We start from the raw sequence: 26,967 nt of genomic DNA, 5'->3' as shown, positions 1-26,967 counted from the left end.
ACAACATCTCTAGATGTTGTAAAGGGATCCAGAAAGATCCCTTGTGCTGTTTGCAGTCAACCCTTGCTTCTACCCCAGAATCCCAGGAAACCACTGAGCTCTGTAGGTTTGTCTTTTCTGAAAATTTTCTGTAAGCGAGAAGATATAATTTGTAGTCTTTTGTGCCCAGCTTTTTATCTAGCAGAATGTCTTTGAGGCTCTTTCATGTTGTATGTGTGTCAGTATTTCATTCCTTTTCGTGGCTGAAGAGTAGTCCTTTGTATGGAGGGACCACATTGTGTTTATCCGTTCCTCAGCTGGTGGACATCTGGATTGCTGCTGCTCTTTGGCTGTTTTGAATAATGCCGCTTGCTGTAAACATTTGCATACACGTCTTTGTTTGGACCCACGTTTTCCTTTCTCTTGCGAAGATCCCTAAGAGTAGAGTTTCTGTGTTGTGTGGTTGGCCCTGGTTTTCCAGATTTCCCAGACCATTTCCCACCCTTCCTGGCAGCGTCGGAGGTTCCTGTGCCTCCACTTCCTCGGCAACACTTGCTGTTGTCAGTTGTCTTCATTACAGCCGTTTATGGTTTCAGTTTGCATTTCCCTAAGGACTCAGGATCTTGACCATCTTTTCATGTGCTTATCAGCTATTTATTTATGTTGTTTGATGAAATGTCTGTTTAAATCTTTTGCCCATTAAAATGAATTGTGTTTGTCTTCTTGTTGAATTTTAAGATTTCTTTATACATTCTGGATGCAAGTCCTTTATGAGATATATGATTTGCAAAGATTTTCTCCCAGTCTGTGTCTTTTAGTTATACTAATGGTGTCTTTTTTTTAATTAATTTTTATTGGAGTATAGTTGATCTACAGTGTTGTCTAAGGGTGTCTTTTAAAGAGCAAAAGTATTAAATTTTGATGAAATCCAGTTTATACTTACAAACAGAAACTTATCTTCTTTTTGGAGAGTTTCATTCTCTGGAACATCATGTGTGTATTATCCCACTTACTCTTTATTATTTCTGATGTCCAGGGTCTACTTGCTGGAGTCAGTTTTACTAAGGCCTCTGCACGGCTGGGGTGCCTGTCGGGATGGGCGGGTCTGTGCTGTGCATAGCGCCTGGATCCTGACTGCAGTAATGCCTAAAACTTCAGCACACTCAAGAAGCATGGCTTTTGGCTTGAGAGCAGGGTCTTATTCTGTGGTTTGTGGTTCATGGTTCTGGGCACTGTTGGCAGCATCTCCCCAGATGCCACCTGTGCCCTGGCTGGAGCTGTTGCTGGCACTCCAGTCAGAGGACCTAATGGCCCTTACTTTCAGCACTGCCCCTTGCAAGCCGCCTGCTTCTCTGAATGTGGTGAGATGTCACATGCACGACCCCCCCACCACCCAAAGTGTGAAGGCTCCGATAACATTCTCACTTGGCCATTGCAGGTGAAGGACTTAACGAGGTACTTGGATCCCAGTGGGCTCGGCGTGATTAGTTTCGAAGACTTCTACCGAGGGATCACAGCGATCAGAAATGGAGGTCAGTCACCCCACCGTGGGCTTCTGTCGCCTCACCCCTTCCTCAGCCCCCTCCCTCAGCCCCCCGCCCCCCGATTAGTGACCCTCACTCCTCAGGCTCCCTTTGCTGAGCCTTCTCCTCCTTAGAGCCCCTGAAACATCCCAGGTTTCAGAAGGCCCTCTCTCCCACCTCGTTCTTTGCTCCTCACGCACTGTCCTCCAGAATTCACTGACTCAGCTACTTATTTGTAATGTTAGAAGTCTACTGCCCCTTTCCCCAGAAATTTTTTTTTTTTAATATTTATTTATTTGGTTGCACCGGGTCTTAGTTGCAGCAGCCCGGCTCCTTAGTTGCAGCTCCAGGGCTCCTTTAGTTGTGACTTGCCGGCTTCTTAGTTGCAGCACATGGGCTCCTTGGTTGCGGCTCGGGGGCTCCTTAGTTGTGGCATGCATGTGGGATCTAGTTCCCTGACCAGGGATCGAACCCAGGCCCCCTGCATTGGGAGCATAGAGGCTTATCTGCTGTGCCACCAGGGAAGTCCCCAGAACTGTTTTTTTTTTATGAAAACTTCCAAACATACAAAAACATTGCAAGACTTACACAATGAACACCCACACGTGTGTTTGCCATCCACAATCTGCAGGGAACATCTTCCTGCGTTTGTGTCATTATATATCATATATCCACCCATACATCTGTCCAACAATCCATCTTTTTTTTTTAAATGGGATGCACTTTAGACAGGTATACTGCCGTACACTCCCCCAAACACCTTGTCCTGTGTATCAGTCATTACTGATTCATTAGAGTTCAGTATTTGTTTGCAGTCTTATTTTGAGTCAAAGTTTACCTTTTGTGAATGCACAAATCTTGTGTGCCCTTCTGTGAATGTTGATGTTCTCCTGCTGGGATGCAGACCCCTGCCCAGAGCCTTACTGTCCCCGGAGACAGCTCCCTGCTGGCCTTCCAGTGATCCCCTCCCTTCTGCCGGCATCTCCTTGGCTGGTTCTGTCAGCATGGATTAGCCTTGCCTCTCGTGGACGTCACATAAATAAACCATTGGCCACACTCCCGTGTTGTGCTCGCCCGCGTGTGATGCTTGTGACTCACCCGTGCTGCCGCGTGTCAGGGCACTCTTCCCGTGTGGAGCTGTGCTCACCTGCATGCCTATGCAGTTTGTCCGCCCCCCAGGTGATGGACAGTAATATGTCTCCAGTTTGGGCCCGCAATGAATGAACCTTCTAGTGACGCTGAGGTCCAAGTCTTTGTGTGGACAGTGTTGTCATGGCTTTGGGGCCTGTGGCCAGGGATGGGATGGCTGGTCGCGTGCTGGCTGTGAGCTTAGTTTCTTACAGAACTGCCAGAGCGAACGTTTCACACTCTCACCGGTTGCCCATATGCTGTCCTTTTAAATAAAATCCCGAAGCTCTGAATAGAGTTTTCCTTCTCATTCCCCATCTGTGGCCACGTGCTGGGGTGAGGGTGGTGGGAGGTCCCAGTCGCAGGCTTGTTCCCTCCTCCTGCTCTTGGCAGAGGAAAAGGAGGACGTGCAGACCTGGGCAGGACCATCAGTTACCTGATGGGGCTGGGTCAAGGGATGCCTTTGGGTCTTATCAGCAGTTGTTGGTAGTGTCACCTGTCTTGTCTGTCCCCGCCCCAAAGTTATTGCCTAGCAGTGTCACGTGGGCAAGGTTTCCTAAACCCCAAGTCCCCACTGGCTCTTTCTCCCAGTCAGTCTGCATGCACGCCGTCTGAGGCCCCGCGCAGCCTGGGGACCCCATGTGTGCACGGTACATGCCGAGGCCGTGTAGCTGCCCTCAGTGTGGTGGGTGGGCCAGGCTGGAGGACCTCACGGGCCAGCTCCGGGCTGGCAGCCCTCTCTGGGGGCCAGCTGGCGTGACTGGCGTGAGGCTGGTCCAGGTGGGGGGCAGTCCCAAGGCCCGTGTGGTGAGCTGGGTAGTACCACCCAGAGGTCGTACAGGGGGTGGTGTGGGTGAGGTGAACCCTGGGCTCCAGGCTGAGAGTCTGCAGGCGGAGGCTTCGTGCCTGTGTCTGGATCTGTGTAACCAGTGGGTTGTAGTCCTTCAGTGATTTTTTGGAGGTTAGGTGTGCGGTTAAAACAGAAAGTTGTTTAAAACTTCATCCCTTGCACAAAATTTTTTGGTGGCTTCATGCAAATTTTTGCTTCTCCACCTCCAGTGTGTCTTGGTTCTTCCTGGTATGGTGTGCTCACCACCCCACAGCAGACACCCAAGCCAGGCCTTCGGGAAGGTCACCGGGGCCACCGCAGGCACGCCCAGGACGCGGGTGGGGGTGGGGGCTGGCTTGTCCACCCACAGCTTCCTCGGTTAACCTTTGGGAAACTCTAGGTGTAGGCTTTTTTCTCTTAGTTTTAACAAACCAGTGTGATTTTTTTCTTTGACTCATCAATTATTTTAAACAATTTCTAAATGTATTTTAAGATCTTGTCAATAATTTGAACCTAATCATGTGTGTGATAGTCAGAGAATGGGATCTCTGTGCTGTGCCTGGAGTTTGAGGTCTGCCGTGTGACTGGTTTTCACGCGTGTGCCACGTGTGCTTGAGAGCTTCCCGCTGGGTCCATGGGTGTCCGGACCCAGTGGGGCTGGAGCCGCCGCGTTGGGCTGCCTGGTCTCAGTCCCGGGGGTCAGTAAGGAGGTCACATGTCCCAGAGGAGGTGGCTCCGTGGGTCTTTGTCTTCAGCAGCTTCATTTCACCTTCACCCCATGTGATGGGTTGGCCACAGGTTGGCGGTGATGGGAGCCAGGGCCCCAGGACTGGTGGGTCATTGGAGAAGGCTTCGCAGCTCTGCCCGAGGGCTTGGGGGTGGGAGGGTGGTGGGTGCATAGGGGTCAAGCCCAGGACACCAGCAAGCAGTCACTCATGCCAGGAAAAACAAGACGTGGAGTAAGAGGAAAATGTGCTTCTGGAATACTCTTGGCCAGAGGGGTCAGTGTTTATGTGGTCACAGTAATTAAACAAATTGAATATTCAGGTAAGCAGAGACTAAGCCATTTTGTGGGGAAGAAGGTGCTAAAGTCCCTGAGTGCTCTACTGGGATGTCAGCAGAACATTCTAGAGTTCAAGAACTTATGGGAATTGCTGGGACACTTGGCCTGACATGAGCCAGGCTAGGCATGCTGCTGTCCACCCTCAGCCCATGGCCTTGGGGGGAGTGGTGTGGACCACTCCCTGGGGTGACCACGGAGCAGCTGCTGACCACGGGGCACCTTCCAGCCAGGGCCGAGACTGGGCTTTCTCTGAAGGGTCAAGGGCCCTGGGCGTGGGCAGGAAGGAGCACAGGACAGTGGCCAGCGAGAGACGGTGCCGGGGCTATCTGTGTGGTTCTGAGGCCCTCTCTGAGCCTCTCTGAGCCCACGTCCCCGATTCTGTTGCTGGGCAGTGGCTGCTCTGTTCTGATAGGCCCACAGGTGACGAGAAACAGAGCAAGCTCAGCTGTAGGAATTCCTGGGGGGTCGTGACCTAGGGGGTCCCAACCCTGGGCCTCAGGAGTCAGAATGTGCTCCCTGGAAAACTCATGACCAGGTGGGCGCGACCCAGTGTGCTGTCAGAGCTCTCCAGCCACCAGCCCGTCAGGCCCCGGCGTGGGAGCAGAGTGACCCCCATCTATTGAGCCGGAGGGGTGCCAGCTGCTGTCCCCGAGGCTGTCCCCTGGTTGCACGTGTCTCGAAGTTTCGTGTGCATAGATTTATCAGCCTGGTGAGAGAAGATGGTTGTCTGAGAATGTCTTGTCTCCTGGGTCCTGCTTGTCCCTTGTGGTCAACCTTCCACCTGATGCTGAGATGGGGCTCGCCACACCCCTCCTCCCTCCTTGCCTTGGCCTGGGCCCTTCCCCCTGCAGCTGGGGGGCCCTCTGTCCTCACTTCCTCCTGAATTAGAGCCTCCAGGTCAGGACAACTTTTTTTTTTTTTTTTTTTTTTAATGTTTTTGGCTGCGTCGGTTCTTGTGGCACACGGAATCTTTCGTTGTGGTGCGCAGGCTACTCTCCAGTTGTGGCGCATGGGCTTAGTTGCCCCACGGCATGTGGGAATCTTAGTTTCCCAACCAGGGATTGAATCAGCGTCCCCTGCATTGCAAGACTGATTGTTAACCACTGGACCACCAGGGAAGTCCCCAGGTCAGGACAACTTGGTGAAAGTTCCGCCTCTGAGGCCCACACACATCACTGAGTCTCATTATTTGTGCATTCTTTTTTGGTAACATTTCCACTGTAATTAAAAATAAAAGCTTCTTAGGCTGTCCCAGAGTTAGCCTGAATGCTCTAGGAAGTGGTGCTTTGATTCTTCAGTGGCACGAATATTCTGGAACAGCAGCGTCCCACGTGGTGGTGTGGGAGGGTGAGGCTCAGTCTCAGCATGATGCCACACTGCAGCTGGTGTCCCCCGCCCCAGTTTAGCCTATGCAGAGCAGACCCCACTCCTGAAGTATGTGCCGGAGGGAGCAGAGAGGGTGGTCGGCCTGTCGCGTCTGTCAGGGTTGGTCAGGGGCCCAGCCTGGCCAGCAGATAAGGTGGGGTCCTCGGGTGGGCAGGCTAAGGGGAGGCTGCTGTGATGAGAGCTTGAATCAGGCAGATGAAGGGGCTGCAGCTGTGGGAGCGGGCAGCTGAGACCTGTCAGGGCCGTCAGCTTTGCCGAGAGGACCATTCCAGGCTCGGGGACACAGCACCGGTGGAGCTGGCTTTCTAGTGGAGGACAGCCCGGACAACCCCGGGAGGTGATGGGACTCGGGGGATGGTGAAGCTGGGGGCACACAGGTCTCCCAGAGGGTGTCTGGGAAGGGGACCTGGGGCCACGCTGCACATTTGGGGCTGCAGGAAGGCTGGGGGGCTGGGCTGGGCAGCTTGGGTGCCTCAGGAGACTCGGCCTCTTCTGGAGTGGGCAGTGCTGGTTGGGACGCCCCTCCCCGCACAGTGGGTGAACTGCTGGGAGGGTCAGGGCTGTGGGCCCTGCTTTTCCTTTTTTTTGTTTTTTGTTTTTGGCCTCACTGCTTGTGGGATCCCAGTTCCCCAACCAGGGATTGAACCCAGGCCCTGGCAGTCCTAACCTCTGGACTGCCAGGGAAATCCCCCTGCTTCTCCTTTATTTTTTTGGTAATTTGACATCATCATTCAACTTTTGTTAGGAATGGAGAGTGAAAATAAAATTAGAATAAAAACAAGTCAGAGACGATTTTGAAATTGTTAACTCGTAGCATTTGGGAGAATGGGAGCGTGATCACCTGAACTGCTTTCAGCCAGAGCTCACCTCAACATCTTCCTGCCGGCACCCCTGCCATGGCCATGGTTGGCCTGTCGCGTCTGTCAGGCTTCCGTTCTGCGTCCAGGAGTGGAGCACTGACTCCGTGTACTGACCCAGTTTTGCAGAGGAGCGCAGGAGTCTGCTGTCCTCGCCACAGGCCTTGTTTCAGGAATAGAATGAAATCAAGCCGGGTTGTTACAAATGGGCCATTGCTCTGGCTCATCCCCCACCCCCAGGCTCTGGAAGAACAAGATAAATAAACAGTAAAAACTGATACTTAATTGAGAAAACTGATAGAAGAACCATATTTAGTTCCCATCGAGATTGTAGAAATGCGAGCTGCGTTCACACGTGCCTCCACTGCATGGGGCAGGACCCACCCCTGGAATCTGAGCACATGTCCACCATGGCTAAGATGATTGGCTGCTTTCTGAAAGTTTTGAATTCTCTGTTTCAGTTTTTGGAAGTGCAAGCAAGACTTAACATTTGAAAGTGGAAAGGTAGGCAGAGTCAGCCTAGCGTTTTACAGCTTTCCGCTGGGGTAAGTGGTCCTCTCCCTCCCCTGCCCCAGACGCCAAAGTCTTCCATCCATAGTCACCCTCTCCCTATGGTTCTGCCATAGTTCACCTGCACCAAAGACCAGGCCTCCAATGAGGGGCTGCAGGGCTGTGGGCTGGCATGGTGGGCAGCAAGCACGGGGTCCAGGTCCAGCCTGTCACGCTCTGAGGCTCCTTCACTCCAGCCACCGTCTGAGCTACACTCCCCTAGGGAAAATGGTACAAAGCAACTGCAGCAAAAGTACCTGTGATTCTTAAGACGGAAGCAGCCAAAGGGCTTTTGCAGTCTTGAATTTGGAGCAGCATCTCACAGTTACTGAACGTGTAAACGTTTGAATCTGCTTGATTGTCGAGGGGAAGCATGATTATTCTGTTCAAATTGAGAGCTCTTCAAAAACAGTACATAGCCACGTGTCCTGCCACTGAGGGGTCCGGCAGCGTCCATCCCCCTCCCCAGGCTGTCCTGTGACTCCAAGCCTCAGAGCCCTGTGGGCGTGGTGTCCAGATGCCAGAGAAGAGCGTCCTCTGGCCAAGGAGGCCAGTGCTGACCCTTCAGAGTCCTTTTCCCAGGAACATCAGGAGGCTTGCTGGTCCACTTGGCCCTCAAAGGCCTCTACTCCATACGAATAAGTGACTGATGTTTTGTTAGGTCACGTGAAACACACTCAACAAGGAACTGATGTGTGTGAGTAGTCACTGCTGTGATCTGTGTTGTGGATTTTCCTCACCACGCAGTCCTCTGTGCTCTGTGGATACCACCTGGGACACCAACTGCCCAGGTGCCCGGGTCACCCTCCCTCCTGTCTGACTTGACTGCAAATCGAGAGTTCCAACTTCCTCCGCAGGTTTGATAATTTGCTAGAATGGCTCATAGAACCCAGGGAAGCGCTTTACTGACTGTTACCAGTTCATTATAAAGGATATTATGAAGGTTACAAATGAACAGCCAGGTGAAGAGGTATATGGGGCAGGGTCTGGCATGGAGAGGTTTCTGTCCCCATGGAGTTTGGGATGTGCCACCCTCCTGGTATCTGAGTGTGTTCCCAACCCGGAAGCTCCCCGAACCCCTTCATTTGGGGTTTGTGTGGAGGCTCCATTACACGGGCAGGACTGTTTAATCCCTGGCTGTTGGAGATCAGCTGCATCTCCAGCCCTTCCCCATCCCGGGAGATCAGAGGTCAGGAGTGGGGCTGAAAGTTCCCTGGCAACCAGCCCCCATCCTCTGAGAGTCACTTCACTGGTGTGAACCCAGGTAAGGCTGAAAGGGGCTTGTTATGAATAAAAGATGCTCATTTCACCCCTTCACTCAGGAAATCCCCGGGGTTTTAGGAGCTCTGTGCCAGGAACCAATGGAGACAAAGACCAAATAAATATTTCCTATGATATCACAGTAATGAAGCAGCTTCAGGAAACATAGGCGTCTTGCATGCTCTTTGGGACGGGCTATGCCCTGACATTGCCTAGAGGCCATGGGAGCAGAGCTTTTTCTGCAGAAGGGCCACTGCTGTGGGCTCGTGTCTGAGAAGTGGGGTCTCTGGTGCTGACGTCAGCGTTATCCAGCATGAAACGATAGCGTTTCCTTCAAACTTATTATTATTATAAAATAAAATGTGTTGTAGAAGGTAAAGTTAAGTAAAAAGGGAGAAAATAAAAGCTGCCATGGGTCCAGCACCTTGGACAGATGTTATCACACTGACACCTCCCCAGACAAGACAGATTCTTTAAAACGTGGAGTCTGGGACTTCCCTGGCGGTCCAGTGATTAGAACTCCACACTTTCACTGCCAAGAGCCTGAGTTCAGTCCCCAGTTGGGGAACTAAGATCCTGCAAGACGCGTGGCATGGCCAAAATAAATAGAACGTGGAGTCTGGCCCAAAGCCTTGTTTCCCCGGGGGCTGCACTGCTTGCCTCCTTTCCCCGGGGTTTCTCATGGCCAGTCCAGGTCCTGCTCATGTCCACCACGCACGCACCTTCCCCCTTGACCTCTCTGGGGATACTCTGGGCCACCTGCTGAGCCGGGTCTTCTTTCTCTAGCAGATCCCGACGGCCAGCTCTGCAGTGTCACGCCTGCCCCTGACGAGGAGCCGCCAGCCTGCCCCGAGGAGTTCGATGACTTCGTTACCTTTGAGGCAAGTGGTCTTCCCGGGAGAGCTGAGCGGGCATCTGACAGATACACCCTCTCTTCCTCATGTACCCTAAATCCTGCTTCACTCATTGGTCCCCACGGCTGTTTTTTGTTTTTTTTTTATAGATCTTTACTGGAGTATAATTGCTTCACAATACTGTGTTAGTTTCTGTTGTACACCAGAGTGAATCAGCCATATGCATACATATGTCCCCATATCTCCTCCCTCATGAGCCTCCCTCCCACCCCTCCCTATCCCACCCCTCTAGGTCATCGCAAAGCACCGAGCTGATCTCCCTGTGCTATGCTGCTGCTTCCCACTAGCTATCTATTTTACATTTGGTAGTGTATATATGTCGATGCTACTCTCACTTCGCCCCAGCTTCCCCCTCCCACCCCATGTCCTCAAGTCCATTCTCTGTGTCTGCGTCTTTATTCCTGCCCTGCAACTAGGTTCATCAGTACCTTTTTTTTTTTTTTTTTAGATTCCATATATATGCGTTAGCATATGGTATTTGTTTTTCTCTTTCTGACTTAACTTCACTCTGTATGACAGGATCTAGGTCCATCCACCTCACTACAAATAACTCAATTTCATTTCTTTTTATGGCTGAGTAATATTCCATTGTATATATGTGCCACATATTCTTTATCCATTCATCTGTCGATGGACATTTAGGTTGGTTCCATGTCCTGGCTATTGTAAATAACGCTGCAGTGAACATTGTGGTACATGTCTCTTTTTGAATTATGGTTTTCTCAGGTATATGCCCAGTAGTGGGATTGCTGGGTCATATGGTAGCTCTATTTTTAGTTTTTTAAGGAACTTCCATACTGTTTTCCATAGTGGTTGTATCAATTTACATTCAACAGTGCAGGAGGGTTCCCTTTTCAGCACACCCTTTCCAGTATTTATTGTTTGTAGATTTTTTGATGATGGCCATTCTGACCGGTGTGAGGTGATACCTCATTGTAGTTTTGATTTGCATTTCTCTAATAATTAATGATGTTGAGCATCTTTTCATGTGCCTCTTGGTCATCCCCACATTTCTGTGGGGAATGGCATGAAGGGCAGGCAGGCAGGGCTCATTCTGACACTGGTGGGGACACTGTGGTTGGCGGGCGTCTGCTCTCCGTGCTGTGCACCCGGGGCTGGTGGCCTGTTGTCAGCAGAGGGGCAGGCTCTCCTGTGACATTGCTATCCCCTTCTGCCAGACTGCCAAGCAAGGCCAGAGCACGGGCTCCTTTGTGAAATGAAGAGCTTCTGAGAGTCCCTGTGAATGGTAACACCCCACAGGATCCCACTGCCCTCTTCTGTGTCTCTGTAGCTTGTTCCCTGCTCTGAGAAACTGCCCAGGTATTAGTCACCCCCCAGATGACACAGGTTCCTTCCTGACTGTCTCTCACTTCTGCCAGCACAGGCCTCCAAGCCACCTGGGAGCATTCACCCCTCACAGCTTTGTCCTAGAGTCCCACCTGGGCCTGAGCCCCTGAGGGCAGGGACAACCCCACCTTGCGTCCCCCATTCAGCAACAGCTGGTGTGTTCATTCTTTGTGTGACCTGGTGGTGCCAGGCCCAGTCCTGGTACATGGAGGCTAAGTGCCCAGCTGGGACGTGTGCTGGCTGTGAGGCATGGTGTGGCCGGGCAGGGCTGAGGGTGTGCAGGACCCTGACGTGTCAGCTGTCAAGTCAGCTGCCAGACCCCGAGACTGTGGGATGGCGAGGCATGGAAGGCTATGTGTGGAATGACACACCTTGAACTTTCCAGAAGTGCAGCTAGGTCAGGGGAGAGCCTGCTTTTCTTGTTCAGAGTGTCTAGAGAACCCCGTCTCCTCACTTAGTGGTCGGCCAGCAGCAGATCTCTCCTGCCTGTTGACACACCAGCACACACTTTACCATCAATGTCGTCCGTTTTGTTCTTGTCTCGTATTTCCGTGAGGGCGTTATACTGATTCTTTGTATTTGATGTGTATGTGGGTGTCGTGGGTTGAATGGTACTCCCCAGAAGGTACATCGGAACCCGTGAATGTGACCTCATTTGGAGAAAGGGTCTTTGCAGATCTCGTTAAGTTAAGGATCTCAAGATGGGATCATGCTGGGTAGAGTGGGCCCTGAATCCAATGACCAATGTCCTTTGAAGAGAAAGGGAGATGACGCACGGGGAGAAGGCGGTATGAAGACGTGGGCAGAGCTGGAGGAACATGGCTGCCAGCCGAGACATCCCCTAGCCACCAGGAGCTGGACGAGGCAGGAAGGGTCCTCCTCTGGAGCCTCAGGAAGAATTCAGCCCTGCTGACACCTTGATTTCCAACTTCTGGCCTCCAGGTCTCTGAGAATATATTCCTGTTGTCTTAAGCCACCAGTTTATGGTAGTTAGAAATTGGCAGCCCTGGGACTTCCCTGGTCGTGCAATGGTTAAGAATCCACCTGCCAATGCAGGGGACACAGGTTCGATCCCTGGTCTGGGAAGATCCCACATGCCACGGAGCAACTAAGCCCACGAGCCACAACTACTGAGCCCACGTGCCACAGCTACTAAAGCCTGCGCACTCTAGGGCCTGCGTGCTGCAACTGCTGAAGGCTGAGTGCCCAGAAGCCGTGCTCCACAACAAGAGAAGCCACTGCAATTAGAAGCCAGTGCACCACAACAAATAGTAGCCCCCGCTCGCTGCAGCTAGAGAAAGCCCAAGCACAGCAACGAAGACCCAATGCAGCCAAAAAAAACCCCACCGAAATTTAAATTAAATTAAATTTAAAAAAGAAAAAAGAAATTGGCAGCCCCAGGGAACTAATACAATGAGTTTTGTTACTCAGGATAGTAAAAGGCGTCAACACATTTGATCCAAAAGGGTGAGGCCCGGGCTTCCCTGGTGGCGCAGTGGTTGAGAGTCCGCCTGTCGATGCAGGGGACACGGGTTCGTGCCCCGGTCCGGGGAGATCCCACATGCCGTGGAGCGGCTGGGCCCGTGAGCCATGGCTGCTGAGCCTGCGTGTCCGGAGCCTGTGCTCCGCAACGGGAAAGGCCATAACAGTGAGAGGCCCGCGTACCGCAAAAAAAAAACAAAAGAAAAAAAAACCAAAAGGGTGAGGCCCACTGACGCTGGGGCTGCCTCTTGAAGCCTGGGCGGAGCAGGCTTGGGGTGCTGTCCGATCGCTGGCTCCTGTCCTCTGCAGGGCAGACCCCCCTGGCATCCGACAAGTGTGGCCCTCCCACCTTTTTTTTTTTTTTGTGGTACGTGGGCCTCTCACTGTTGTGGCCTCTCCCATTGCGGAGCACAGGCTCCAGACACGCAGGCTCAGCGGCCATGGCTCACGGGCCCAGCCGCTCCACGGCATGTGGGATCTTCCTAGACCGGGGCACGAACCTGTGTCCCCTGCATCAGCAGGCGGACTCTCAACCACTGTGCCACCAGGGAAGCCCGCCCTCCCACCTTTATGGTGCCTCAACTCTCAGGTGTGCCATCCCCCACCTCGCGCTTGTCACCTTGCAAGGACGTGGGTGGGAACCTGACGTTTCAGAGTATGCAGCAGGAATGCTTCTCAGGTTTTTAGATCTTAATTTTTTTTTCAACAAGGAGGGAATATTTCTTTTTAAGTTTTTTGGTTGCTTTAAAAGAATTAACACACTTCACATTTTAGCAGTTTTAGGTTTTCTGCTCCACAGAAAATGGAGTAGACGGTACAGAGAGTTCCCATTACACCCCACACACATACACAGTTTCCCGGCAGTGAACATCTTCCATTTGTTATAAAGGGTGAACCAATGTCGATACATTGTAACTAACTGAAGGCCATGGTTTACATTAGGGTTCACTCTTGGTGGTGTACCGTCTGTGGGTTTTGATAAATTCATGACATGTATCTACCATTGCAGTTTCGCTGCCCTAAAAATCCTCTTTGCCCCCCAAATTCGTCACTTCCTCCCACTAGCACCTGGCAACCTCTGATCTTTTACTGTCTCCATCGTTTTGCTTTTTCAGAATGTCGTAGAGCTGGTTAGAATCATACAGTGTTGGGCCTTAAAAGTTCCTCCGTGTGTTTTTATGCTTTTCAAGGTTTTTATTTTATTTATTTATTATAAATGTATTTATTTTTATTTATTATTTTTGGCTGTGTTGGGTCTTCGTTGCTGCGCGCGGGCTTTCTCTAGTTGCAGCGAGCAGGGGCTACTGTTCGTTGTAGTGCACGGGCTTCTCATTGCGATGGCTTCTCTTGTTGTGGAGCATGGGCTCTAGGCACGCGGGCTCAGTAGTTGTGGCACACGGCTTAGTTGCTCCGCGGGCTTAGTTGCTTCCCGGACCAGGGCTTGAACCCGTGTCCCCTGCATTGGCAGGCAGATTCTTAACCACTGTACCACCAGGGAAGCCCCCTTTTCAAGATTTTTAGTTGTAATTTTGAGGGGAGTGGAATTAGGTGCTTAGAAACTTGTAGAAAGCTGTTTTTTAAAAATGTTTTGAATCATGTAATCCTAATAAGTACCATAACGATATGAGTGAAGATTACGTGTATTATATCCAATACCACATCTGGAGACCCTCTGCTGGCGATCTTCAGAGATAAATAAGCCTTTCGTTGAACATTTTCTGGCTGGGCACACAGCGGTGCTGGTCAGGGTGCACTATGCAGTAGCACTTGGTGGACTGCTGCTCCCGAGTCCTTTCCTGCTGGGGACGCTTTGGGGGACCCGTGACTTCCGGTGTTTGACTGAGCATCCCTTTGGCCCCAGCTTGTAGGAGAGCTCCTAGGAGAAAGTTTTTATTTTTATCATTTTTAAAAAATTTTTTTGGGCTCAACACATGGCTTGTGGGATCTTAGTTCCCTGACTAGGGATTGAACCTGGGCCCTCGGCAGTGAAAGCACGTAGTCCTAACTACTGGACATCCAGGGAATTCCCCAGGAGAAAGTGGTGATTCTGAGAAGGGGGAAGGGCGGGGCGGTGAATGAGGGTTGTCGCTGACGTTCTGGGAATGAGAAGAAGGTTCCGGGTCCGAGAGTCTGAGCGAGGTGGAGGGTGGACTGGCAGAGGACCTGCTGCCCATGGGGACGAGCGCGTGTCAGAACTTCTAGAGGGGCGATGGGAAAGTCGCAGAGAGCAGGCGCCAGCGGAACGATAAGCATGGTCTCTGCTGTGCCTTCTCTGGCCCTCCCTTCTCCTCCAACTCTTGGCCTTAATAAGATGATGGAGAAATAGGTCTTTTGTTCAGACTCTTATCAGAAAGGTTAGAAAATCAAGAACAAAAGCCACTCTGTTTGGAGATCTGACTGTGAAAAACCCAGCAAGCACTTCCTGAACTTTGCCCCCCTTGCCAGCTAGAGCAGCAGGTTTAATGGAGCATATCTGGGAGTGGGTTAAACTTCTTCCGAGACAGCGATGTACCTTCAGGTGGACACACAGGTTTTGCAGAACCTCAGCACGATGAGCAAATAGAAGGCCGCTGGAAGCTGATGACCGGTCTGGACAGAGTCCCCAGCGCTCCAATTCCATGGAAAGGCTGTCTCCACGAGCGCGCCCTTCCTGGAGCTGGTGTGAGGAGCCGGGCCCTGGCCAGGCTGGCATCTAAGGGTAAGAGGAGGCTGGACACCGGCCACGGTCTGCCCGGCAGCTTGTTCCCCTTGGAGGAACCATGACCAGACAGCGAGGGCCCCAGGCAGGCCTGGGCGCCCTCGAGCCCCTCACTGATGGCCGTGAGCGTGGGCTTCCTTGCCCACCCGCTGGCCCAGCGTTTGTTAACCGGTGAGGAAACACAGCCAAGCTTTCTAATGTGCACTTTGATTTCCACATGAGCTTATCCTAACGTGTAATTTGTAATCATTTTTAAGCTGGCGGCATAGACGGTGGGCTGGCAAAGCGAGGTCCTGTCTGGCGGCACATGGGGGCTGCTGGGGTGCCTCTCTGAGCCCTCGGTGTTCCTCCAGTGGACCACGCTCACAGACAGTTTTCTGCCCTCTTAAAAGGCAGGTGTTCACCCGCCTGCCCTAGAAAACTATCTGGCTTGCTGAAATTTATTCAGGACAGCCTGGACTTCAGGGGGTGAGCAGGTGGGTAGTGTCTGTGAAACGAGCTGGCCCCGTCCTCCCGGTCCCCTTGGCCCTCCCTGGGCCTTGCCCTGGGGTCCTCTTGGAGCCTCTGGGCCTCCTGCCCCTGGGGCTGCTCTGTGTGCTCCGGGGCCGGGCTTGCTTTAGGAATGAAGATGGAAGGTGAGCATGTCTGCTTGCGAGGTGTGGGCGCAGTCGGGTTTGCATGGCATCTGCTTCGTCTTGCATTGTGAGGAATTACTTCCACCCTGAACCGTCCTCCAGGCCCCAGGGAGGGTTCCGGCTGCAGCCCGGCCTCAGCAGCATGACTGCAGGTGAGGTCAACAGGCCCGAGCTCTGGGCCTCCCCCGGCACCGAGCTGGCCGGCGCTTCTGCGCACCCCGCTGCCTGCGAGGACCTGGGGCCACACTGGCCAGAGGAGCCTCTGCTGGAAGTGGTGGTGGTTGGCTGTCTAAACGCTGACCTCAAGGTTCACGTTCTGTCCCCTACAGGAAGCCATCTCTGAGGCCCCCAGTCCAAGTCCAAGACCCGCCTGCTTCCGGGTCGAGGGCGAACAGAGGGGAGGGGAGGGCTCCGGGCAACTGTCCCTCAGCCCAGGAGCAGCGGGCCCAGCCTCGCACATGGTGGAGCCTGCCTGGCTCGGACAGTGTCCCTACCTGCAGGCTGAGCCCAGAGCCACCTGCTTGGTGGTGAGGAGAAGGAGAGTGGAGGCCTCTTGAAGGGATTTCCTGATTTCAGATTTTGAAATGAACGCTCTTTGTGAATGACTTAGTTGCCTGAGATTCCAAGGAATATCAGGTTTTCCCTTGGAAATAAGGAGCGGCATGGAATGCGTGCAGTAGGTACCTCGGGTGCCTTCCCTGCTTCATTCTGTCCTATGTGCAGGAGGCAGAGGTTGCACCACCTATGACACGTGAGCCCCCGGCTTTCAGGCTCTGTTCTCGTACCCGCCTGTGTGATCTCTAAGTCTTGAGTGGTTACGACCTCTTGAGATCAGCATTGCAGCCCCTGATCTACAAATGAGGCAGCACAGCTCGGATGCTCGAGAGCCCGGGCTGGGAACACACGGCTGCTGGACGGCAGACCGAGGATGGGCCCTGGGTCTCCATCGGGCGCAGGTGCGGAGACAGCCGTCAGGGACCCTCTAGCCCGCCCCCCCCCCCCATCGTGTGACACCAGAGCCCGAGGACAAAGTGCACTGTCTCCAGTTGCTTCTCTGAATTCTTACTTGTTTGCAAATTGTTAACCTCAGACTCTTTCGAGCATGAAAGGATGGCTACTTCTCCTAACCAATGAAGTTGCACTTCAGTTAAAGCTGAGATTGTACATTGAAAATGGCCTGTTTAATGGTTCTTCAGTTTTAAGTTCATTTGGACAATCCACAAATATCTACTGTCTGCTGTACGCCCAGCCCTGTGCTCGGTACTGGGTCCACAAGAGTAAAAAAACAAAGATGTGTTTAGTGGGAAAGTAGACCTTTTTAAAATTAATTAATTAGTTTATTTTTGGCTGTGTTGGGTCTTTGTTGCTGCATGCGGGCTTTCTCTAGTTGCAGAGAGCAGGGGCTATACTCCTCGTTGCAGTGTGCGGGCTTTTCATTGAGGTGGCTTCTCTTTGTTGCAGAGCACAGGAGGGCTCTAGGCGCACGGGCTTCAGTAGTTGTGGCATGTGGCCTCAGTTGCTGTGGCCCATGGGCTCTAGAACGCAGGCTCAGTAGTTGTGGCACATGGGCTTAGCTGCTCTGTGGCATGTGGGATCTTCCCGGACCAGGGATCGAACCTGCGTCCCTTGCATTGGCAGGCGGATTCTTAACCACTGCGCCACCAGGGAAGTCCGGGAAAGTAGACATTTAACCAGAAAACATAATTGGTCAAATAATTGATGAATTCGTATTTTGAGGTTAGACCACGTAATTGAATTTCAAAGCAATAGGTTGCACATACAGAGCAGATATTGATGGAGACTTTTTAAAAGGCATAGTCTTACACTATTGAACATTAGTTCCTGGGGTAGAATTCATTCCAGTGCTGGAAAGCCACAAAACGGGCTGTTCTGGCATGTATCCTGTGATGTTGGGATACTTTGTGTCCATTTTAGGCATATTTCTATAACTAAGTTTAAAAATCCCTCCAGTCATTCTTTTCTGCTCTTGAACATGTGCCTATTTTTCATTTTTGAAAATACTGAAGTGTTTTGTAAGCTACTGTTTCTGCTTAGAAGTACAGGAGGAACATCTCCCACGTGCAAGCTCCCCCTCCACGGGGTCCTTTCCCGGGCCCCGGGACTGACTCTTGGCTCTCTCTCCTAGGCCAACGAGGTGACAGACAGCGCATACATGGGCTCCGAGAGCACCTACAGTGAGTGTGAGACCTTCACGGATGAGGACACAGGCACCCTGGTGCCCCCCGAATGCCTGGACGCCACGGAGGAGCCCGGCCACGGCGCCCTGCTGCTGCTCCCGGGCAGGTCTGTTCCTATCTACATGGCCCAGGGCTGATGGCAGATGGGTTCATGGTGGGGTTCATGTCAGGTGATCCAGAGGGGAGTGTGAGCCTGCGGAGGGCTGTGGTCCTGGGAAGAGCCTGCGCCCAGCTGAGCGTGCAGCCTCCATCAGAAGGTGCTCCTCTGTACAGATAGGAATCCTAGGAGAAAACATTTGCTTGGTCTTTTGGATTTTGTCATCACAATTCTTATGACCCAGGGTGAGACACATTTCAAACGTCTTCATCTTTATGGCACCCTGACTCCATGCGTTTGAGGACAGTGAGGGGGAAGGGCCGGATCAGAGAGGCCAGGTGCCAGGTGGCCCATGTGGGCCCAGGTGACGGCTGGCGGTTCTGCCCTGGGCTCCCCAGGAGGCCTTGAAACTGGAATTTTGCTTATTTTATTTCGTTTTGTTTCTTGTTTGGCCCCTGCAGAGCTTGTGTTTTTCCTCCCTAATTGAAGATGGCATGCCTATCCCAAGCGCCAGCCCTCCCGCCGCCCCCCATCCCAGCTCCTTCCCTGGTACCCTGGCTCCTGGTTTGTTCCTCACTCAAGGGTCATCACACAGTGTGTATCCTTTCTCCACCTGGCTTCTCCCACTTGGTATTGTGGCTGTGAGGTTTATCCGTGTCTGTGTGCACCGTTGTGAGTGGTTTATTCTGGTTATTATTGAGTGTTCCTTTAAGAAGCCCACAGCTTCTTAATTTCCTGTAAGTGGGCATTGGGGCATTGGGTTTGCTCACAGTTTGGGTTTCATGAATAAAGCTGCTGCCTGACGTCTTTTGGTGGCCGGGTTTGTTCCTCGGTGGCGTAGGGCGCACCTGGGGCACAGGCTCCTCTGTAGGGGTTACTGCAGGTCAGACACTTACAGGTGGGGTTTGGTAGCTCCCTGCCTGCCAGCCGCCTGCGGGTTCCAGCTGCTCTCCATTCTCGCAGTGCCTGGCATCCTCCGCTTCTTCACGCCTGTTGTCTGAGGGCGCGCAGAGCAGGTGGTCCTCACTTGGGTTTCCCAGGTGCCTGACGGGGGCAGTGCCTTTCTTGCACTGGCTGCCCATGTGGAGACCCTCTCCTGTGCAGTGCCTGTTCCAGGCTTTCGCCCCTTTGTTGATTGCAGGACTCTGAAAGCTCTTCCGTAAAGGCCAGATAGTAAACAGGCTCGTGGCCCGATGGTCCCAGCACTGCTTCTCAGCTCTGCGTTGGCTGCCTCTGCAGATACAGGCGGTGGGTGGATCTGGCCTCCCCGGGTCCCGTGGGCCGTCTTTTCCTCTGTCTTCAATTGTGGGAGCTCTTCCTCTGTCTCAGGGGACTCCTTTGTCCCGGGTGTGTTGCAGGCATCTTTTTCCCCCTCTGCAGGTCATCTTCTCACTTCCCTGGGGTGTCTGAGAACAGACGTTTTAAATTCTACTATAGTCCAGTGTATCTGTTTGTCTTTTGTGGTTGGCACGTCTGTGTTCTGCTTCAGAGGTCTCTGCTTACTCCACATCACTGTGACGTTTACTTCTGCTTTTCTTTAACAGCTTTATTGTTTTGCCTTTGTTTTCAGATCTTTCATCTCCCCATAAGGGAGTTTTTGTGCATGGTGTGAGGCAGGGGTCATTTTTCCTGTATAGATGTCCATTGGCTCAGGCTCGGTTTTGAAGCTCCCTCCTTCCTCATTGCCCCACAAGGTGGCCGAGTGCATGGGCTGTGCCGGACGCCCTGCTTGGCCCTGTGTGCCCTGTGCAGGTCAGCATCGCTCAGTCCTTCTGCTCCAGGCTTGTCGCCCGCTGGTCCTGCCGTTCGGCCATGTGCACCCTCCAGCCTCGCTCTACAAGGCTGCGTTGGCACCTTTGGCCTTCACATTTCCATGTGGATTTTATATAGATTCAGCTTGTTAGTCTCTGGAAAAAAGTACCTGCTGGGATTTGGGTTGGGATTTTGCTGGATCTGTAGATTATTTGGGCAGAACCAACATCTTGTCCCTATGGGTCTCCCAGTCTTTGAACATAGTTTATTGCTCCATTTATTGGGGTCTTTCCTTGATTGCTGCGGTGTGGGGTGACCGTCTGGTAGGGAAGGGGGCGTCGTGCGTGTGCGTTCGGCCATTGGGCTCTGTTGGGACTGGAGGAACACCTTCCAGGGCCACCAGGGGCCAAGCCCAGCGTGTGGAGATGGGAGCCCAGAGTGGCTTGCAGTGACCAAGGAGGGAGGTGTGAGGGTAGAATACGTGGGGTGGGGTTGCCACGTTTGCTGTAGCTTCCTGATCAGTACTTCTTTTTTTTTTTTTTTTTAAAGAATTTATTTATTTATTTATTGGCTGCATTGGGTCTTCGTTGCTGCGTGCGGGCTTTCTCTAGTTGTGGTGAGCGGGGGCTACTCTTCGTTGCGGTGCGCAGGCTTCTCATCGCGGTGGCTTCTCTTGTCACAGAGCACGGGCCCTAGGCGCACGGGCTTCAGTAGCTGTGGCTCAAAGGCTCTAGAGTGCAGGCTCAGTAGTTGTGGCGCATGGGCTTAGTTGCTCCGTGGCACGTGGGATCTTCCCGGACCAGGGCTCGAACCCATGTCCCCTGCATTGGCAGGAGGATTCTTAACCACTGTGCCACCAGGGAAGCCCCTGATCAGTATTTTTTAAGGTAATAGGTAAGTTCTTTTAAATTTCTTTAAATATTTATTTGGTTGCACTGGATCTTAGTTGTGGCTTGCGGGCTCCTTAGTTGTGGCTCGTGGGGTCCTTAGTTGTGGCATGTGGACTTTTAGTTGCGGCATGCATGTGGGATCTAGTTTCCTGACCAGGGATTTAACCTGGGCCCCCCGTATTGGGAGCGTGGAATCTTAACCACTGCACGACCAGGGAAGTCCCTAAGTTCTTTAAATTCAATTTGGGTCAAGTAATCGAAGTTGAAGTGTCAAATCTGGGAAACCATTATGAGGTCTTAGTTTTTCTCTGGAAGTTTCTAGGCTCTGGGCTGTTTTGCTGCTTAAGCAGTGACTTGCCCTCAGGATTCGTTGAAGTCACGTTGGTGTCAAATGAGAAAATCTTGAATTGCCACGAGGTTGCCGATTATAATCTAAAGTCACCCGTTTTCTGTCGATGCGGTGCGTGACGGCTGCGTGGTCTGCCCCGGGTCCCCAGCACCAAGTGCACATCCCCTCTGACATGAGGACAGGCGCTGGGCTCCTCGCCGCCCACGGGCGTCCACGTCCGGCCCATGGAGGCTGTGCATGCTCCCTCTCACTTCGGGGGCAGCTTCCTCTCCCGGGGTCTGGGCACGTGGATCCACGAAGCAGCTCATCTACAGAAACAGAAAGTAGCTTAGTGTGAAATGGTGTCTGTCGGAAGGAATCATTTCTTCCTGTCTCTGTGTGAGAAGGTGAGGGCTGGTAGCAGGCGGGAGGCAGTCAGACTCGGACACGCTCTTCAGAGAGCAGTCGGACGTCCCGAGACCATTGGGGTCAGGTGCCTCGGGGAGCTTGCGCTGCGTGTCGTGCGACTGTGGGTCTGGGCAGCGGACAGAGACTGGCCCCTCCTGACTACCAGGCCTGCCCCTCTGAGGGGGCAGCTCCTGCGCCTGCTCACAGGATCTCGGGGGGTGGGGGGGTCTGTGGTGAGGTGGTGGCCCGGCCCCGGGGCAGGGAGCACCTGCCGTGTGCCCGGGTTGCAGCAAACACCAGATTCGAAAGCTTATTATGACACAAGGACATAGATAATATAAAGATCTTGTTTTGGAAGTGATGATTTTGGGTATGTTGGGCCAAGTGAAGTACATTGTTAAAGTCAGTTTCACCTGTGCATTTACCTTCCCTAGCGCGGCTGTTAGGACACGAACTCACACGTGTGGTCACTGCACGTTTCTGCTGGAGGCTCAGGTCACGCCCGTGGCTCTGGGGGTGCCCGCAGCCCATGTCGGCAGCTGACACTCGTTTGCCTCTGCAGGTCCCACCTGCACAGCCAGTCGGTCGTCACGGTGATAGGAGGCGAGGAACATTTCGAGGACTATGGTGAGGGCAGTGAGGCGGAGCTGTCCCCAGAGACCCTCTGCAACGGGGAGCACGGCTGCAGAGACCCCATCTTCCTCACCCCCAGGTAAGAGCCCTGCACCAGGGCCCTGTCTCTTCACGTTCTGTTAAGGGGGAGGGTCTCCTTTTGGTTCACAGAGAACTTGTTTTATTCACTGTAATATAATTGAACAATGCCACAGTCAAAACTTTAAGATTTCTATCGGGATAACAGTTGGCTGTGGTTCCTCTCATCGGTTATGGTCCCAGTCACTCCCCGTTTATGCGGCCTCAGCCGAGTCCCAGGGCACAGAGCTGGGGTTGGGAAACTCGGCTTTACGGGTTTCACAGTGCTGTTTGTGGATCACATTGTGGTTTGCATTGAGCTTGAGGGAGGCTGTGTGTGTGAGAGAGAGTGTGTGAGTGTGTGTGTGTGAGAGTGTGAGTGTGTGAGAGAGTGTGTGTGTGTGAGTGTTGAAACCCTGCTCAGCAATCTCAGTCTTGCTGTGCAGGTGGACCTCGTCCGTCACTTCCCTTTGTGTTTTTTACTCACTGAAGGCCTGTGGAAGCCCTGCATCATTTTTCCAAAGCCATTGCTTGCACCGTGTCTCTGTGTCACATTATGGTAATTCTAACAATATTTCAGACTCTCATTATAATTGTTTGTTGTGGGAATCTGTGATCAGCAATCCTTGATGTGACTGTTGCAAAAGGATTACAGGGCTTCCCTGGTGGCACAGTGGTTAAGAATCCACCTGCCAGTGCAGGGGACACGGGTTCAAGCCCTGGTCCGGGAAGATCCCACATGCCGCGGAGCAACTAAGCCCGTGTGCCACAACTACTGAGCCTGCGCTCTAGAGCCCACGAGCCACAACTGCTGAAGCCTGTGTGCCTAGAGCCCGTGCTCTGCAACAAGAGAAGCCACCACAACTAGAGAAAGCCCACGCACAGCAACAAAGACCCAATGCAGCCAAAAATAAATAAATAAATTTAAAAAAAAAATAGAAGGAGCTCCTCTCCCCAACAGGGAGCAGCCTTCTACTTAGGAAAAAAAAAGGATTACAGCTCCCTGAAGGCCTAGATGCTGGTGAGCATTTTTTAGGAATAAAGTATTTTTTAGTTAAGATATGCATGCACATGGGTTTTTTCTTTTCTTTTTCAATTTTTAATATTTTAATTTTTTGGCTGTGCCGTGTGGCTTGCGGGATCTTAGTTCCCCGACCATAGGGCGAACTCGTGTCCCCTGCAGTGGAAGCGCAGAGTCCTAACCACCAGGGAATTCCCTACGTTGTTTTTTTAGATGTGATACTTTTACACACTTATTGGACTATGGTACAGTGTAAACGTCACTTTTACATGCACTGGAAACCAAAAACTTCGCATAACTCACTTTATTGCACCACTCACTTTATTACGACGGGCTGCAGGTGACCCCGCAGTATCTCCAAGGTCTGATTGCACGGTGTTATCATCTGTGGTGTCCTCGGACCTTATTCCTCTTGCTGAAAGTTTGTGCCCTTCGACTGGCCTCTGAGGGAGGTTTAACATCACAAATGGCTCTTCGGATTCATTTTCTTATAATCACCTGACATCCCCAAACTCTCTGGAAAATTCTGGCTTTGAATAAACTCAACTGTGGCATCTAAAGGGCAGGACCTTTGCTCGTGGAGCTGGCTCCTGCCCAGCTCTCCTGCCTCTTCGGGCTGCAGGAGGCCCTGGGAGAAAGCACCCACCCTTGTATCCAGGTCAGGGAATGTGCCGGCCCCTCGGGGAGACCCTGGCCTGGTTGGACAGCCTGCACATGTTAGTCACCTCTCCCTTCTGCCCCCAGTTCTGGAAATTCTCCAGCTGTGCCAACAGCAGAGGCCAAGGGCCTGGGCGGGGGCCAAGCCAGCAGGGCTGCCTGACGTGCTCCAAGTGGTGCTGCCCCGAGGGCCAGGCTGTGGCCCCGCGGGGCGTGTGTCTCCCCATTTTGGTGATCTCTCCATTTGTTCCGTGTGTCCATCCCTTATCCCTTGTCCGCAGGGTTACTTCTGCGCTACGATTGATGTCTCACTTTAACTTTTCTGTAGCCTGGGGTCCTAATGCCCACAAGACGTGGCTGCCATTACCACTGCCCTGAAAGCCCACTGAGATTAGGTCGTGGCGCGGCTGACGGAATTATGAGTTTTTAACGAAAGTCATCCACCCATAGTTCTTGGTTCTGGTGGTTCTTAGACAGTTACTGACAGGGTTACAGAACAGAAAGTAAGACGCCCCCTGGCCGTGTGCGTTGCTCTCGCGCTGATGGGTTTCTGACAAAGGAGGATGCAGTGTGTCCAGTCATTTACTTCTTGGCAAAGCAGGGTTCTTCTTTTACAACGAGCCGCGGGGCTGCGCCTGTGTCTTCTGAGAGCCTGACCAGGAAGGTGCCCCCAGCCGCTGCGCCGGGTGTTGCAGGTCCCGGAGGTGGTGCTGAGGGTGACAGAGGCCTCCGCGGCATCCGCCTGACAGCTCACCCTGTCAAGCCACCCGATCCTTGCTCTCTCCTGAAGCCACACCTCTCGTCCCTCCAGCGCTGACCCGCTTGCCGCCAAGCTGCACAGCATCCTCACAGATGAGGCTTTTGAGTTTTACTGTAGCCAGTGCCACAAACAAATCAACCGCCTTGAAGATCTTTCTGCTCGCCTGAACGATCTTGAAAAGAATAGGTAACCTATGCGGTGCCTGGCCTGCTCTCTGTCCCGGGGGAGGCAGACTCCGCCTGCCCGCAGCCGCCCCCACTGCCCTGGCCCAGGTGCCACTCCCTATGCCTGGCCCACTCCGGGGGCTTCCTCCAGAGGCCAGGCAGACGTGCGGACAGCAAACTCTTCGGCCCCTGCCCTGCATGTGCTGTTCCTGGTCTGGTGCCCTGTGTGCATGCCACGGTCCAGTCCCCTGCCTCTGCCCTGCCTGAAGACAGCCAGCATGTGGGAGAAAGTCTGCTTTTAGAAAGATGTGCTTTCTCCGTTTTACTGAAAGATGTTTGAAGTTGAGAGTCACAAGAAGTAGCACTGGGAAATCTAAAGTGAGAGTAGGTCTTCAGTGCAGACTTGTGAGCAGCTTTCAGGGGCGTCAGTTTGAATTGGGGTGAGCCCTGCCCTGAGCTGGTCTCTGGGAGGCTGTGCAGCCTCCGTCAGCGGCAGGGTCACTGGCTGCTCTGTCCCCGGAACGGGCCGCTGGGCCCAGCATGCCTGCTGCTCTTCGCCTCTCCCTCTCCTCATCTCCTGGTTCCCTCTCCGCCCCCTGTACCCACACCTAGTCAGAGTCCCAGGAGGAGGCACCTGGCTCCTCACAGCCTCACAGGCTCCAGCTGCAGGAAACATTTTGGGTGGTTTGCACATGCTGACGTGTCCGTTAGGCAGATTGCTGATTAGCTTGTTGTGTGGAGGAGAGATGGGCCCTCGTGCGGCGCACCCCACAGCCCCAGCCCAGCGGAGGGAGTGAGGGACTGCCAGGCGCTCTCGTGCGGGCAGCAAGGAAGGGGTGGGACGTGCCGACCAGTGCTGTGGGCTCCCATGCAACTTCCTGGAGGCAGGGGCCTTGGACTGGTGGGAGTTGCATGGAAGGTGAACCATCCTAATGGTTTTGGCATGTACGCTTCCTCCTGGGCCTGCCGTCTGCCCTTGGGGCTTGGCCTCGGCCGCTCAGTCTGCCTGGTGGGCCCTGCGACCGACAGCCAGTAGTGTCCTGGTGCTGGTTCAGCCCTTCCTCCTGCACTTGTGTAGCTCACAGCTTGGGCCGGGGTCCAGCCAGCACCTGGTCAGGTGAGGGATAGGGCCGATCGGCAGCTTCAGAGGGGAGCTGGGGGTGCCAGCAGCGCTGAGGAGAACTGGAGGTGCTCTTTGAGGAGCTTCTAGGGAGACCAGGGATTCCAGAGACCCGCCAGCCTCCCTTTACCCCTCGTGTTCAGCCCAGTGCTCAGCGCTCCAGGATGGCTGCTCAGCCTGGCGGGGATGGTCATTTGTCCTTCCCGAGCAGGGACCTGCCTTCCCCGTATCTCAGCTCTCACCCTCCAAAGGTACTTGATGTGGAAGTGATCTTTTCCCACATTGAGGACCTGCCCCAGGGTGGCCACAGTCGCCTCTGCTAGGCTTTGTGGGGCAGAGAACAGACTGGGACGTGGCCGAGTCCAGCCAGCAAGTCCAGGGGGTCTTACATCCAGTTTCAGCCACCTGTTCCCTAAGACAGGCACTAACAAGGGGGCTAATATGCCATCAGAACCCTCGTTATAATCAGTCAGGAACTTTCCCCTACACACTCACTTAAGGAGATGTGAATCTTACCCATTGGTTTCCATGGAATTGCCTCAAAATAAACGTATTTGGTCATGCTTTGTGGTTGGTGAAAGGTGATTTAGTCCAAACCATATTCAGACAGCAGCTTTGACGTCTGATATAATTTCTACCCATTGAACCTCAGAACATACATATTTTCCACATACCTGGGAGCCTCTGTAAAACGGTTCATTTTGTAGAAACTGAGAAGTCTGCTTTACCCAGAGGTGCAAGTGATGCCAGCCCCTGAAGGGGGACAGTACATTGGACAGTGGTCTGTCCATTCCTGTTGCTTCAGGATGAAATTAGACTTGTGTTAAAATGTACAGCATCAGTCAGGGCCCAGTCAGAAGAGGGGACCACACAGTAACTTGAATAGGAAAGTTGAATAGAGAGTGACCATTGTAACTGGGGATTGGAGTAACGTGGCATTGGCTGGGAGGAGGGCTCAGGAGGAGACGGGGCAGCAGCTGTGAGGGAGGAGCAGCGGCTCACGCCACCGGCTGCAGAGGGCGTAGCCGCACCTTCTAAAACTTGCAGAAGTCTGCCCTCTGGCTGCCAGGAAAGCTGTTCGCTGGGAGGGGTCTCACCAGAGGGACTTCCACCACGGAACTGCCTGGGAGATGTCAGGTGCAGCCGCCCAGGTGGGATTCGGGAGTGTGGGGATCAGGGCCCAAGTTCAAACCCTGGTGCTGCCCAGGCAGCAGGGGCACCTGGAAGCAGGC

The 26,967-nt window shown here is 53.0% G+C and overlaps 1 protein-coding gene across 15 annotated transcripts in view; it reads left to right on the top strand.

Moving 5' to 3' along the window:
• The window catches only part of RAB11FIP3 (RAB11 family interacting protein 3), a 79,566-nt gene that overhangs the window by 39,041 nt on the left and 13,558 nt on the right, over positions 1-26,967 (top strand). For 5 of the 15 annotated variants that reach the window (XM_033840087.2, XM_033840091.2, XM_033840084.2 and 2 more), the window contains 5 exons: positions 1,418-1,511; positions 9,361-9,455; positions 17,797-17,954; positions 21,886-22,035; positions 24,503-24,637. In XM_033840087.2, the coding sequence (XP_033695978.1) occupies positions 1,418-1,511; positions 9,361-9,455; positions 17,797-17,954; positions 21,886-22,035; positions 24,503-24,637 (632 nt within the window). Of the gene's footprint in view, positions 1-1,417; positions 1,512-9,360; positions 9,456-12,857; positions 15,016-17,796; positions 17,955-21,885; positions 22,036-24,502; positions 24,638-26,967 lie in introns of those variants that run through there. The other 10 variants (XM_033840092.2, XM_033840085.2, XM_073792557.1 and 7 more) reach the window with 6 other exon arrangements.

The sequence above is a fragment of the Tursiops truncatus genome, chromosome 15 (genome assembly GCF_011762595.2).
Source record: "Tursiops truncatus isolate mTurTru1 chromosome 15, mTurTru1.mat.Y, whole genome shotgun sequence".
In the NCBI taxonomy this organism is placed as follows: domain Eukaryota; kingdom Metazoa; phylum Chordata; class Mammalia; order Artiodactyla; family Delphinidae; genus Tursiops; species Tursiops truncatus.
This window is presented reverse-complemented; position numbering and strand designations above follow the sequence as displayed.